This window comes from Nyctereutes procyonoides, unplaced genomic scaffold, assembly GCF_905146905.1.
Source record: "Nyctereutes procyonoides isolate TBG_1078 unplaced genomic scaffold, NYPRO_anot_genome, whole genome shotgun sequence".
Taxonomy (NCBI): domain Eukaryota; kingdom Metazoa; phylum Chordata; class Mammalia; order Carnivora; family Canidae; genus Nyctereutes; species Nyctereutes procyonoides.
Window position 1 is genome coordinate 14447556 of NW_026575142.1, and position 16019 is coordinate 14463574.

The following is a 16019-nucleotide window of genomic DNA, read 5'->3' on the forward strand; positions in this document are numbered from 1 at the left end:
GTGACACTTTCCCCATTCCCCCTACTTCAGAACAGCCTTCTTTGCTATTTCATTGGTTTTAGGAATCTTAAAAGTTTTCCAGAGTCTTTCTATGAGGTGATAGCAGTATCCAACACTGGAATCCAGCATGTGAGTCAGAGAGAGAGAGAGATATGGGGAGGGTCTGGGACAACACTGTGGCCTGCGAAAGCAAGCAGTCATTCTACAAGCTCACCAACTGTGGAATAAACAGATTTGGAACTGTCTTGCCTTGTTTACCCAAACAGAAATGCCAGACAACAGCAGATTAGACGGTGATCATTTCACCCTGTTATTAGGCTACCAGGGACCAACACTGGTGAAGAGCCAATCTACCTGTCCCAGTTCAGGGCTAATTAACAATTAGCCTCTTGATTTAGTTCCAAGGGATCACTGTTTCCAATTCCAAGTGCTGGTTTAACAAACAAAAATCTGCTAGACCACACTACCTCCACACTCCGTGCATCTTCAACCTTAGGCAGCTTCGCTGTGAACAATCAGACTCAGCTTTGTACAACTAGACCTACCTACCATACACTAACGCCAAAGGACCGGGAAAATAAATCATCACCAGCCCTGCCCTGCGTGTAGCGCAAATTACCCAGTCTCCCAGGGATGAGGGTAGGAGGATACTTCCAAAGTCATAAAGGTCTGATAAGAAATGGAAATTGATATTCCTCATTAACTCCACCCTGTAACCTCACAATCTACCCTCCTTGGGTATCCTGTGTACAAAGTCACTGCCCACTCAGCACCTCACCTGCCCTGAAACCCAACTGGTATTCCTCTACTGCTTGGCAGCAGTAGGCTACAAGGCATGGTTCCTTGGAGATGTACCTTCCAACCATGGTCACTACAGAATGGAAGGGAAGACGTACACTTAACCATGATCAGAATCAAACCCAAAAAGAGAAACTATATGCTGTTCAGTCCAGGAAGCAGGGAAGATGTGGACTGAGAACCGACTTGCCAAAGACACACCGTGACTACATCAGCTCTTACAGCATTGGCTTGGCATTTATTTCACAAACACAATAAGTGCTTACTCTTGGTCAGGACTAGTCTAAGATATACTTATCCTCTCTTTACAGTTGTGCAGAGAGCCTAGAAAGTTTAGATATTGTGATTGAAAGTAAGAAATACATATATTTGATCTTGTGCCACTGTTCTGGCACAGAGCTCCTAAAACCCTTGGAATTTATTGAGATGAAAGCAATTTAGGATCCTAGAGAAGAACACAGGCAACACCCTTTTTGAACTTGGCCACAGTAACTTCTTGCAAGACACATCCACGAAAGCAAAAGAAACAAAAGCAAAAATGAACTATTGGGACTTCGTCAAGATAAGAAGCTTTTGCACAGCAAAGGATACAGTCAACAGAACTAAAAGACAACCTACAGAATGGGAGAAGATATTTGCAAATAACATATCAGATAAAGGGCTAGTTTCCAAGATCTATAAAGAACTTCTTAAACTCAACACCAAAGAAACAAACAATCCAATCATGAAATGGGCAAAGGATATGAAGAGAAATCTCACAGAGGAAGACATAGACATGGCCAACATGCACATGAGAAAATGCTCTGCATCACTGGCCATCAGGGAAATACAAATCAAAACCACAATGAGATACCACCTCACACCAGTGACAATGGGGAAAATTAACAAGGCAGGAAACAACAAATGTTGGAGAGGATGCGGAGAAAAGGGAACACTCTTACACTGTTGGTGGGAATGTGAACTGGTGCAGCCACTCTGGATAACTGTGTGGAGGTTCCTCAAAGAGTTAAAAATAGACCTGCCCTACGACCCAGCAATTGCACTCTTAGGGATTTACCCCAAAGATACAGATGCAATGAAACGCCGGGACACCTGCACCCCGATGTTTCTAGCAGCCATGTCCACAATAGCCAAACTGTGGAAGGAGCCTCGGTGTCCATCGACAGATGAATGGATAAAGAAGATGTGGTTTATGTATACAATGGAATATTCCTCAGCCATTAGAAACGACAAATACCCACCATTTGCTTCGACGTGGATGGAACTGGAGGGTATTATGCTGAGTGAAGTAAGTCAATCGGAGAAGGACAAACAGTGTATGTTCTCATTCATTTGGGGAATATGAATAATAGTGAAAGGGAATATAAGGGAAGGGAGAAGAAATGTGTGGGAAATATCAGAAAGGGAGACAGAACATGAAGACTCCTAACTCTGGGAAACGAACTAGGGGTGGTGGAGGGGGAGGAGGGCGGGGGGTGGGGGGTGAATGGGTGACGGGCACTGAGGGGGACACTTGACGGGATGAGCACTGGGTGTTATTCTGTATGTTGGTAAATTGAACACCAATAAAAATTAATTTATTAAAAAAAAAAGAAAGCAATTTAGGTGTTTGTTATGCTAATGAGGTCTGTTTGGACAACACTTTAATGATGGGGGCTGACTGCAGAGAGAGAACCCACTGCTGATTGAAGATTGGGGACTTCTAGTCCCACCCACCCCCATCCTCACCCCACCCCCAGCAAGAAAAGAGGCTGGAGGTTGAGGTCAATCACCAATGGCCAATGACAATCGTTCGTGCCTCTGTAGTGAAGCCTCCTTTTTTTTTTTTTTAATTTTTTATTTATTCATAATAGTCACATAGAATGAGAGAGAGAGAGGCAGAGACACAGGCAGAGGGAGAAGCAGGCTCCATGCACCGGGAGCCCGACGTGGGATTTGATCCTGGGTCTCCAGGATCGCGCCCTGGGCCAAAGGCAGGCGCTAAACCGCTGCGCCACCCAGGGATCCCCTTAAAAACCTGAAAGGATAGAGTTTGGAGAACTTCTGGGTTGAACATGTAAAGATTTAGGGAAGGTGGCACAGCTGGAGAGGCCATAGAAGCTAGGTGTCCTCTCCCCATCCTCGCCCTGTGCACCCCTTCCACCTGGCTGTTCCTGAGTTGTACCTTTTTATAACAAGCCAGTAATCTAGCAAGTAAAAAGTTTCTCTGAGTTCTGTGAGTCACTCTAGCAAATTAATTGAACCCAAGGGAGGCGGTGGGGGGATGCATAGAAACCTCCAATCTAAAGTCAATCCATCACAAGCACAAGGGACAACCTGGACTTGCAACTGGCATCTGAAGTGACAGAGAGTCCTGTAGGACTGACTATAAAGTTTGATGCTATCTCCAGGTAGACAGCGTCACAACTGGGTACTGGAAGGTATGCAACTGGTGTTATGTGGGAAAAGCCCTCATACACTGGAACTGGGTGTAGAATTAATAGTTGTTCTGCACAATGTCATGGCTAATAAGTGGCAGAGCAGAATCTGATTGAGCGGACTCTAAACTCTAGCTGGGATCTACACTTTAGTTCTAGAGTCTGCTCTTATCCACTACATTATGCTACCTTCATGTGAAAAAGGAGAACTCATCTGGCTCAAACCCAGAAAACTTTAAGAAACAGATTCTTGGATCTCATCTATGGAAACTGGTGCAGTAGACCTGGGCTGAGCCTAGAACTATATATAAATATATATATATTTTATAAGGCAATTCCCAAAGTTACCCTGATAACCAAGCAAGTTGAAGAATCCCCAAGGTTCCTTGTAGATATAAAGCTATTTGATTTTCAAATTGCATCCAAATACAGAAGGGTAAGAAACAGGGGGGCTGGCCCTGCCCCTGGTGCCCATTACAGCAGGGCTGGGTCTTGACCCCTTTCCCAAGAACTCTGGTTCTGACACAAGGGCCAACCAGATCACTATTCCACAGCTCTCACTGGAGGAGGCCAGCAGCTTCCCACGGCTCCCCTAGAGTTACACATATTCAGGATTTCCTTACTAGCTTTGAACTAAAGCTTTAGCAATCAATTCCCAAGTACACTCACATGCTTACTCCCATTTAACCCCTACACGCCCTTGCCGAGTGCTTTTAGGATCTTGTTCTACAGCTATCCTCTCCATCTAGTCTCAGTGTAACTACCAACAAATCCTAAGCACCCACTGCAGGGCAGGGCAACCTGTATCTCTAAGGTTAAGCTCTCAAGTTCCCCTTTAAGCAAAAACTCAAGCATAATTTAAAATCACCCATGAAAAATCCCTTAGCTTGGGAGGTGAGTGCTCAAGAACTCAAAAACCAAGAACTAACATCTTGGGTGTCTATTTGGATTATGCCTTTAGTTTCCATTCCCCTCAGGGCAGCAGAGCCCAGGGGCTACTATGAGCAGGGGATGGCAAAGGCTTAAGGCAAAGAATTTCTTTCTCCCTGTACCCTGAGCTGAAAGAGTTGATTTTACAAGTTAAATTGAGTGTATGATAGGACTCCGTTGTATTTGCAAGGCATAAGCTAGGTGCTATCAGGCAAAGAAATGAACCTAAAACCCCTGCCCTCATGTAACCTATATAACCCAGTTGGGAGATACTGGCTCATTCTCTCAAAATGGTAGATGACAGTTAAACATGAAATCATCAGAACTGTCAAACATGTGATACTAAGTGCTACAGACATCCAAAGGAATAAGAAATTGCTATACTGTAGGCTGGGCTCAAAAGGCTTTCATGGGGGAATTTAAACTGGCTCCGGAGAAACTGATTGGTTCTCAGTCAGCCCGTCTTAAGAACGAACATAATCAGTGTTCCACACAAAACACACCCAGTCATCTAAGCATACAATAGTATTTTCTACTATATCTCTATTCTCCCTCTTGACAGCGCCAAATAATTCACTGGCCAACCCTGTCCTCAGTAATATAAGCCAAGGTCCTAGGATAACCATGTGCCACAGTTTGAGTTCTACTTGGTTACTTACCAAAGCTTAAACTAAATCTTAATATTACTGTTATGTTAAAAGTGTTACACAACCAAGAAAAGCATGAGAATTGCTTCCCTACAATGATGGAAAATCTTACATGAGCATTTAACCTGACTTTCCTGACAAATTAGAAGTTTGAGTACTCTGATCCGTTTCTTCAAACCCTAAGTCAGTACTTGGATGGTCTCACGTCAGCCTGTGTTAAAATTAAGCTGGTCTATTTCTCTTTCTCATGGAGTCCTGAGATCTCCTTTAAATCTCCCTGCCCATTCTGGTGCTTTCTCCACTCTCAGGACTCAAGGTGACCGAGCACCAGTCCCTGGATGCTGGCCCTGGGCCACATGGCACTCTGAATGAATGCAAGGAAGCAAGTGCCTACGTACACATCTTGGATGTGGCTCTGATCCCTGGCTGGCTCCACTCACCCCTCACTGGACTTTTTCAGAAGGGGAGGGAGTAAGACTCAAAGAGAGAAGGACCCAGAAGCTGATCCAAGGCCAGCTGGAATAAGGGTCAACTGGAAGAGAGTCCAGGCAGAGATATTTAAACAGCCCTGATTTACATGGGAAGCAGTCTAATAAATCAACATTAACACAGTACATTTCCAAAATGCAGATGCTGGCCAATTTCTCCAAGACTGAAGGACATTTCTAACTTTTCCTTTAGGAGATGGCATGAGCACAAGTCAGAAATACCAAGTTCAAATCCAGATTCTATTAAGACTCTGCTGAAGCCCTTGTGAGACTTCAGGCATTTCCTAACTTTCAGCTTGTTTCCTCAACTATAAAAGCAGCCAGTCCACAGAGATGACTTTTATGACTAGATAACTAGTTAATGATTTTAAAGGCAGGAGCATCACAAGTCTGAGAAAAGTCAAAAGCAAATATCAGAGTCAGAATAGAAGGGACAATGGTTGGGGAGGGCGCCTGGGTGTCTCAGTCGGTTTAGAGTCTGACTCCATTTCCTCTCATGATCTCAGGGTTGTGGGATCCAGCTTGTCAGGTTCTGTGCTCAGCGTGGAATCTGCTTGTCCCTCTCCCTCTGCTCGTCCCCCTGCGTGTGCACCCTCGCGCTCTCTCCCCCTCAAATAAATCTTAAAAAAGAAGAAGAAGGGACAATGGGCCTTGAGAGCCTCTAGAAGACGATGATCAGAAAGTTCCCCAATAAGGTAACAGACTGGGGTAAAAAACCCAGAATTGCTCTCTAAGAATATCTTATAGATTTCTTCCTTCTAGGTTCTGTTCTGCCTAATAGTCAAACACAGATTCAGCTCCTTCCAGAACATCTGAGTGATGATACATAGAATGGACATACCCACAGACATCATTCCACACGGTCTACCTGGCAGGGCTGGTAACTCAACCTTGACCTAAATGAAATGAAAGATCCCAAGGGGCACAGACCCTGACCTCTGTAACTCAGAAAATGATCTCATCATTTGGAGTCTCAACTTCCTTAATGCACAGTCTAAAAACCTGAGTGAAGTTTTACAGTCTCTAGTTCAGTTTTACAGTCCCCAAAGTTTTAGGAACACCCAACTCGTTCTAAGGCTCTCAGATACACTATTCTGTCATAAAATCTTAACTAGAGTTCAAAATGGTATTCAAATACTTAAATAGCATTGTAGAAAACGTAACCGGTGAAAACCTATGGCAGTTCCTATAATAGTGCACTCATCTGATATTCCCACACATCTTTACTTCTCCTGCCTCAATAAAGTCCCTTGTTCAGCAAATTTACTTTATCGGTCCAATTAAGGCCAATTAAAGTTAAATTGCTTTGAACATGGGTTTCATAAATGTGACTAAGAATTTAAATTATCAATTACCCCACCTACAATAAACTTTGGCTTTGCTCTTTGGCAGTCAGAATCGGAATGGATAACACCTGTCCAGTAGCTGGCACACAGTAGGAATTCAATTAGTGCTTCCCAATTCATCACCATTAATAGCCACCAATTAGTCAGCAAATACCCATGCTCGGCAGGAAGTAAGCATTGTGCATACGGTCTCTTAACTCCTTACAACTTTACTAAGCAGTAATATCTCCATTTTACAGATAAGGAAACTAAGGCTTAAAATAAATTAACAGCTGCTACATGGACCAGAAGGATCAGGTCTCTTGCTCTCAGCAGGGCCCACTGAACTTTTCCGTAGAGTGCAGAGTTGAGGACACTGGACCAGAAGTTGTGAGACTCTCAACCTCACTGTTACTTACACCCACATTAGTTACAGACACCGGTGACAACTGATGTGATCGCGGCCTGTATGCACACTGGCTCTCCTGGGAGGACCAAGGCTGCTCCTGAAGCTGGAACTTTACCAAAAGAAGGGAACGGGACAGAATTTGACATACACCACAGCCCCCTACAAGGTGGTTCCTGCCACACTCTAAGCTCTAAGGGAAAGATACACTCCCGGGTGTGATCAGCCACTCCCCTCTGTCAGCCTCCTAAGCAGAGCATTTCTAGAAGGAGGCAGACTCTGCTGACAGGCTTATTCTTACCCACAGGAGGACTTGCAGCAGCTCTAAGAGCAGTAACAGGTTTTAGCAAGTATGCTGCTTAGTGACCGGTTCCTGGCTAAAATCACATTTTGCAAGTCTCCATCCCAAAGATATTTTCTTGCCCCAATACATCCCCTTCACAATGCTGGCTTGAACAACTATTCCATGGAAGCCATCGCACCCAGTAGGCGTCAGGGGCAAGGGACCATCAAGCAGAACGTATTCCCTCTCCCGGCCCACATCATTGCTGCACTAACCAGTTCATACTCTCCAGATGGGTGGATGCACATTTACACACTCCTAAGTGTTCAGACACTAAACATCATCCATTAGCTGAGGTAACAGAAACCACCTTTCGTTTCAGATTTATAGCTTAACAATTATTTCTACCGAGAGGAGGCAGAGAATAAGCAGCTGGCCAGCCCTGCAGACCACCAGCCCGCAGCCTCCCCACCCCCAACCCGTTTCTTTGCTTCACTAGCAGGTGTTATCAGGAAAACCTGACGTTAGGATTCACCAATTTCAAAATTCTTAGTTGCAGAAATCAAGAGGGCTTCCCCCCCCCCCAGCTCTAAAATCCCACTCGCCCCTCAAAACACAAAGTCCTCTCTTTAGGTGGCTGCACTTTGCTTTCTCCGGTCTGTTGGTCCTGGAAGGACCTCGGTTCAACTAAAAGCCTCAGGGGAGGAGGGCACTCCTCGGAGTTTATTTTTCAGTAGCACAGATCAAGAATGAAGGCCCACAGCGATCAAGGCGGACTAAGCTCCCAAACCCCTCTCCAGCCTAAATAGTTTGATCATGTGGGAACCAAACACTGTCTAAAGAAAGAAAAAGAGGCTAAGCAACGCCAGTCTCCACTTTCTCCGGGGAGGAGCGCCGCTACACTAGGGAAGGGGGGAGGGGGGAGGGGGGAGGGGGTTGTCTTCCAAACTATGTTTGCAAAGCCCGGGCCCAGACCGGATATTTTTTTGCTTTAACCCCTGGGCTCGGGCCTGCAAAACGCAGAGGCCGGAAGGGTCTTCGGGCACCGCCGGGCGCTCCGAGGCCCTGGGGGGGTGGGGGGGGAACCGCTCCTAGGGTCTTGTTTTTGCAGCTGATCTAGTCGTGCGAACAGGTGCTTGGTCAATTCCATCTTTTGAAAACGGGGTGTTGGGGAGGAATGAAGAGCAGCTCCCGCAGGAGCGCGCGCCGTGCGCGGAAGCCCACGCAGGGCAGGATGCAAAGTGCCCGTGCAACTTCTGCGGGGCCAGCGGCGTGGCGGGCGCCGGGGGAGGCCTGGGTCTTCTCGACCGCGGTCCCAGCCAGCCCTCAGCCGCGCCACGGCCGCCCCCGCCCCGGGCACACGCGCGAAGCTCAGCCGAGCGTGCCACCTGCCGGGGTCCCGGCAAACGTGCCCGCGGGGAAGGACCGCCGGGAAGCACTTTGTTTAAAAGAGAAGAAGAAGAAAAAAAAAAAAAAAAAAAAGTAGACTCTCCCGGGGCCGAGGACAGTCCCGCCGGGCAGCGGGGCCGCGGTCCGCGGGGCTCGGGTTTCCAGGGCCGAATCGGGGGCGGCGCCGCGGCGGGCGGGGCTGCTGGCGGGGCTCCCCGGGGGCGCGGATCGCGCGGCGCGGATCGCGGATCCCGGGCGGGGGCGGGGGCGGGGGCGGCGGGAACGCGGGCGCCCGGGTCGCTGCTGGCGCGGGCCGGCGCCCGGCGGGGGGTCGGGAACTTACAGCCGCCGGTCCTCGGGCTGCAGCTGCCAGTGCATGGCGAGCGAGAAGCCGAAGAGGCTCCCGGGCTCCCCAGCTTTCCGGATCACATGGTCCTCGCGGGTGTCCAGGTTGAAGGCGGCGCCGAGCCGGGGCAGGAGCCCCGCCGACAGGTAGAGCAGCCACAGCCGCCCCGCGGCCGCCATGGGCCGGCGCCCCGGAGGGGGAGCGGAGCGGAGGGGGAGCGGGAGCGGAGCGGAGCGGGAGCCGCGGCGCCCTGCGCTCGGGCCGGGTTCGAGGCTGCAGCCGCCGCCGCCGCCGCCGCCGCCGCCGCCGCCGCCGCCGCCTTCGGCTCCTCGGGCCACCGCGCCGGCCCCACCCCCGGGACGAGTCGCGCTGCCGCCGGCCGCTCCCCCTCGCGGGCAGCTCCCGGCCGCTCCGCTCAATGAGCCCGTTGTTCTCTGGAGACTCGCCGGCGTTTTATCAAGTGACGAGGCCGCCGGCCCCGCCCCGGCCCTGCCCTCCGCTCCCTCGCCGCCGCCTCCCGCCGCCGCCCGCCGCCCGCCGCGCACCTTCCCGGCCCGCCGCGTCCCCGCCGCCCACCTGGCCCCGAAGCGGCCGCGGGAGCCCCGGGGCGGGGGTGGGGGGTCCCGGCCCAGCCGCCCCATCCTGGGGGGGGTCCTCCGCCAACGAGGCCCCGGGAGGGCGGCTGCTGGGCGCGCTCGGCCCCCGGGAGCCCACAGGAGAGCGGCGGGGGGGGGGGTCTGCAGGCGCGGTCCAGCCCCCGGGAGCCCGCAGGCGGCCAGCGCGCCCGGAGCCCGCAGGAGCGCGGGGGCGGGGGGGGTGGGGGGCGGGGGGTCTGCAGGCGCGGTCCAGCCCCCGGGAGCCCGCAGGAGCGCGGGGGCGGCGGGGGTGGGGTGGGGGGCGGGGGGTCTGCAGGCGCGGTCCAGCCCCCGGGGAGCCCGCAGGAGCGCGGGGGCGGCGGGGGGGGTGGGGGGCGGGGGGTCTGCAGGCGCGGTCCAGCCCCCGGGGAGCCCGCAGGAGCGCGGGGGCGGCGGCGGGGGTGGGGGGTGGGGGCGGGGGGGGTCTGCAGGCGCGGTCCAGCCCCCGCCCCAGCGGTCCACGCTGACACGCGGCGCACGACGCAGTCCACGGAGCGCGGCTGTGATCCCGGCCCGCGAACGCTCCCGTGCGGGGGCTCTTCTCTTCTCGCACGTTAGAAAACTGAAGCTCAGCCCTGACCCTGAGCACCCAGGATGTGCCCCGGCGGGAAGGAGAGCTCTGGGGGGAAGTCACACCGGGCTCGGCAGTTTAAAACTTGGTTTCTAGGTGCAATGAAGCTCAGGAGCAGCTCCTCGACAGTAAAGGATGTGGGTGATTAAGAGGGTACCGGGCACCTGGTGGCTCAGTGGTTGAGCATCTGCCTTTGGCCCAGGGCGTGATCCTGGAGACCTGGGATCGAGTCCCGCGTCGGGCTCCCTGCATGGAGCCTGCTTCTCCCTCTGCCTGTGTCTCTGCCTCTCTGTGTCTCTCATGGATAAATAAAATATTAAAAAAAAAAAAAAAGTTGATACCTATGGGCTCGGGAGCCCTTCTTTCCTGCCCCCAAATTCGCAGGACTAGATCCTGGCCAGGAGGCAGCTCAGAGCTCTGTGTGGGTGGCCTAAGGCCTCCTGCCTCCAGAGCATGGGGTGTGGCCTCCAGTGAGGTCAGTGAGATGTTGACCTCTGGGGTAACTTTATTAGCAAGAGTTCTTGGGCAGGGGAGAGAGAATTCAGGGGTACTGTGAGATTTCGGTGACAAAAAAATTTACATTTTTCATTTCACTAGCCTCTAACATTTAGCATTTCCTTCCATTATGAATGTAGGCAACACAACACAGTGGCAGTAGGGTAAGGACCTATGACTTATTCTCCAGTAGAACCCACAGGGTTTTTTTTACATCACATCATACCTTCGATTACAGTGGTTATTAGGTAGACCCCCTGCTAGATCTTGTTATGCAATAGGTTAATTAAAAAGTATATATAGGGGATCCCTGGGTGGCTCAGCAGTTTAGCACCTGCCTTGGACCCAGGGTGTGATCCTGGAGTCCTGGGATCGAGTCCCACGTCTGGCTCCCTGCATGGAACCCACTTCTCCCTCTGCCTGTCTCTGCCTCTCTCTCTCCCTCTGTGTGTCTATCATGAATAAATAAATCTTAAAAAAAATAAAAAATAGGAATCCCTGGGTGGCACAGCGGTTTGGCGCCTGCCTCCTTTCCTGGAGTCCTGGGATCGAGTCCCACATCGGGCTCCCTGCATGGAGCCTGCTTCTCCCTCTGCCTATGTCTCTGCCTCTCTCTCTCTCTCTCTCTCTCTCTCTCTCTCTCTCTCTCTCTGTGGCTATCATAAATAAATAAACATTTTTAAAAAAATAAATAAAAATAAAAAGTATACACACTGCTACAACACAAAATTTTTTTTTTACATTTTAACTGTGTTTCAAGATAATTGGTTTCCTTTGTAATCCCACGTATTTTATGCTTTAAAAAACCTTGTTCTGAAAAGAGATTCATGGTCTTTGGCACCCTGACAAAAGGGTCCCATGGCATTAAAAAAGCTTAAGAGGTGCCTGCCTGTAGGCTCCTGGAATGCCTTGAGGAGCCTGCCTTGCAATCTGATATCCCTGCATTGGAAACAGAAGCAGAGGGCACCTGGGTGGCTCAGTTGGTTGAGCATCTGCCTTTGGCTCAGGTCATGGTCTCAGGGTCCCGGATCGAGTCCCAGGGGGAAGGCTGCTTCTCCCTCTCCCTCTGCCTGCCGCTCCCCATGTTTGTGCTTGCACTCTCTCTCTCTGTCAAATAAATAAAATCTTTTAAAAAACAGAAACAGAGTACAGTCCCAGGGAAGACCTGGAGTTCTGTGTGTGCATGTGGTGTAGGGATAGGGATGCCCTTCACCTAAAGGAATATTTGTACCAAGGGAGCAGCCTACACTGCACAAAACTGCTGCCTAAGCCTCCTCAAGGGTCCTCGGGTGGAACAGCTGCCAGAGCAAGTCCCTCAGCATAGGAGGGGCATGTCCCACTCCTCTGCTAGTCAATAACTCCACTCAAGTATAGTCAAAAGTGGAGTGCAGTGAGTTCAAAGTCAGTAGACAATGTTGGAGATCACACTCTTTTAACAAATGCAAAACAATCTTGATAAGATCGTGAAACTAATCAAGTAAACCAAGAAAAATCTGTATTATGATTTTTCATGCAAGAAAGCCTTTTTTCTTCATGTTGAACACCTAGTATTACAGAGAAACAGATCCAAGCTATTACAGTTAGAGCACAGTGACCCTCGCTGCAGGCTGGTACCCAGTGGGAGCCACTGACCTGGCTGTAATGGTTACTGAAATACTTCTAAACTGGTTGATAAAAGCTCTGTCCTGAGCTCCCCAGGTTCAACTTGCCCCACCGTGGCCACTTTCCTAGGACTCACCAGCTTCCCCACAATACAGCAACTAGAGGTTTAAGCTTTTGTGCTGCTAGGTTGGGTGTGCGGGTGTCATAGCAGCTGTTCATGATACTGAATAACACTCATCTCCTCCAAGGGTTATTCTCTGTACCATTTGCTGCTCCCTTCCCCAGATCCCTTTAATAGATGACATTTGAATAGCCAGTTACGTCCTTGATCCCAAATATTGATCGTGCTCAAACTGACATTTTAAATAATGTTAAATTTAAAATAGCAACTAACTACAGAGCGCTGCTGAATTCAATGATGCTTGTTTGGGAAAAGGAAAGGATAAAGAAAACTTAGGATGAGAGACTTGTTCCAGAGTGTCTTGAGTTCCCATCACAGATGGAAAACCTTCAACCACACTCCAACCTTTCACCTATCTCCTGCCTAGGATGCCAAACATACTTGAAGTGGAATAAAACTCAGACTCTTAACAAGAATCTCTTTGAAGACTGTCAGCTTTTCCTGATTAACTGTAATAATCACGTTTTGTGAATCAGTTGTCATTGCCATGGTAAATAGGTCAGGCTAACAGAAGAGAGAAGCGCCTTGCGGACGGGAGTTGTAGAGGTCTTTCGGGATCTGCTGAAGATATTGTCCATTTCTGGGGAGAAGAAATGAAAGAAGCAAGAAACCTAAAAATTATGAAGTAGAGACCTGGGGAGGGAGGTGCATAGTTTTAATGCAAAAAATAAATCTGAGATAAGAAGACACTTGTCTGGAGGCAAATGGAGAGAGTTAACTTCATGATAAAGGCATGCTGACCACATAGGGCATGGCATGTGTGTGTATGCGTGTGCACATTGCAAGAAGGGCTCTACAAATCCAGTTAGGACAAAATCGTGTCATGTTCCCAAAAAGGCTGATTAGAAGACAGACAGGAATGCCTAAGAATATGACTATAAAATCACAGTAGATACTTCTACAAACAAAATTTTAAAGATTTTTATTTATTTATGATAGACATAGAGAGAGAGAGAGAGGCAGAGACACAGGAGGAGGGAGAAGCAGGCTCCATGCCGGGAGCCCGACGTGGGAAACGATCCCGGGACTCCAGGATCGCGCCCTGGGCCAAAGGCAGGCACTAAACCCCTGAGCCACCCAGAGATCCCCTACAAACAAAATTTTAAATAAAAAGTCAGTGAAGTCTTTGAATAGATATTTGCTTAGGTGAGAGCATTTGAAGTATATTTTACCAATACACTTTTCAAAAATTCAAATAATTCAAAAAATTATTTGTTCTATATCCTGCCTTTGGTAGGGGAGCTTTCAAATAATTTTAAACTATTGGTCACCTGTGGAGAAGTCGGAGAGACCCATGTCACGCCTGAAATATTTTCCATTTCCTGGGACCTACTGTAATCATTTTGCTATCAGGTTCTCTGTTGTACTGACTTCATCATCACCAACAGCAGAGAATATCATATTTGTGGCTTTTGAGGCAGCATAGAAACTAGCTATTGAAAATTTCTCCTTATTCTCATTTTGTGGTTGCATTATCCTGACAGTTTTGCATGTTTCCTGGAGCACATGGTCCGTGGAACCCAAGCCCCTTGCTTCAAATTCTATCTCTGTTCTAGCCTGGTCAGATGACCTTAAACCATGTAATCTCTCTATGCCTCAGTTTCCCTAGCTAGGAAGTAGGGATAATGATAGCATCAACCCCCAAAGAATTGCTTTAGCTTTACCTTAAGGATCAATAAAGTTGGCTGGAATCAGGAGAATTCAAATTGCCAGCTATACCTTAGCTTAAAACCCAGATATATTTTATTTATTTTTCTGGTTTCATTGAAAGATAATTGACATATAGCATTGTATAAATTTAAGGCATATAATGATTAGATACATACATATATATAGTAAATTCCACATGAGATGAAATCATGTGGTATTTGTCTTTCTCTGACCTCTTTCACTTGGCATTATACCCTCTAGATCCATCCGTGTTGTTGTAAATGGCAAGATTTCATTCTTTTTTGTAGCTAAGTAATATTCCATTGTGTGTATATGCCACATCTTCTTTAGCCATTCATCTATTTTTTTAAAAGATTTTGTTTTATTTATTCATGAGAGACACAGAGAGAGAGGCAGAGACATAGGCAGAGGGAGAAGCAGGCTCCATGCAGGGAGCCCGACGTGGGACTTGATCCCGAGACTCTGGGATCATGTGCTGGGCTGAAGGTGGGCGCTAAACCACTGAGCCACCCAGGGATGTCCATAGCCATTTGTCTATTGATGGACACTTGGCTTGCTTCCATATCTTAACTATCGGAAACAATCCTGCAGTAAACATAGGAGTGTATATATCTTTTTGAATTAGCAATTTCATTTTCTTGGGTAAATACCCAGTAGTGGAATTACATATGGCAATTCTATTTTTAATAGAATATAAAATTTCTTAAATAACTTTTAATTTAAAATGTTTTAATGATTTAATTTTTTGAGGAAGCTCCATACTGTTTTCCACAGTGGCTGCACCAATTTGAATTCCCACCAACAGTGCAAGAGTGTTCCTTTTTCCCCACATCCTCTCCAACACTTGTTGTTTCTTGTGTTTTTGATATTAGCCATTTTGACAGGTGTGAGGTGATATTGTGGATTTGACTTGCATTACCCTGATGATGAGTGATGTTGAGCATCTTTTCATATGTCTGTTGGCCATCTGTATGTCTTCTTTGGAGAAATGTCTATTCATGCCTTTGGTCCATTTTTAACTGGATTACTTGGCTTTTTTGGTGTTGAGTTGTAGAAGTTCTTTCTATAGTTTGAATATTAACCCTTTATTGGATATATCATTTGCAAATGTATTCTTACATTTGGTAGGTTGTCTTTTGTTTTGTTGATGGCTTCCTTCACTGTGTAAAAGCTTTTTGTTTTGATATAGTCCCAATAACTTAATTTTCCTTTTGTTTCCCTTGCCTGAGGAGACATATCTAGAAAAATGTCAAAGAGATTACTGCCTATGCTCTCTTCTAGGAATTTTATGGTTTCAGGTCTTCCATTTAGATCTTGAATCCATTTTGAGTTTTTTTTCTGTGTATGATATATGAAAGCGGTCCAGTTTCATTCTTTTGTAGCTGTGCAGTTTTCCCAACACCACTTGTTGAAGAGACTATCATTTACCATTACATATTCTTGCCTCCTTTATCAAAGAATTAATTGACCATATAACTGTGGGTTTATTTCATTTTTTTTGTGGGTTTATTTCTGAGCTTCATATTCTTTCCATTGATCTTTGTGTCTAGTTTTGTGCCGGTACCATACTGTTTTGATTACTGCTGGTTGGAGTAGATCTTGAAATCTGGGATTTGATACTTCCAGTTTTGTTCTTTTTCAAGATTGCTTTGGCTGTTCAGGGTCTTTTGTCGTTCCATACAAAATTTAGGATTATTTGTTCTGGTTCTGTGAAAAATGCTGTTGGTATTCTAATAGAGATTGTTACCTCTATAGATTGCTTTGGGTAGTATGGACTTTTTAAACAATATTTGTTCTTCCAGTCCATGAGCATGGAATATCTTTCCGTGTGTTTG

At 47.8% G+C, this 16019-nt stretch overlaps 1 protein-coding gene across 2 annotated transcripts in view; it reads right to left on the minus strand.

The window, feature by feature from the left end:
* Nucleotides 1-9437, minus strand: part of ITGA6 (integrin subunit alpha 6) — an 83872-nt gene extending 74435 nt beyond the window's left edge. For both annotated transcript variants that reach the window (XM_055307834.1, XM_055307835.1), the window contains exon 1: nt 9027-9437. In XM_055307834.1, the coding sequence (XP_055163809.1) occupies nt 9027-9208 (182 nt within the window). In that variant the 5' untranslated portion in view covers nt 9209-9437. The remainder of the gene's footprint in view (nt 1-9026) is intronic.
* Between the last annotated feature and the right edge of the window lie 6582 nt (nt 9438-16019).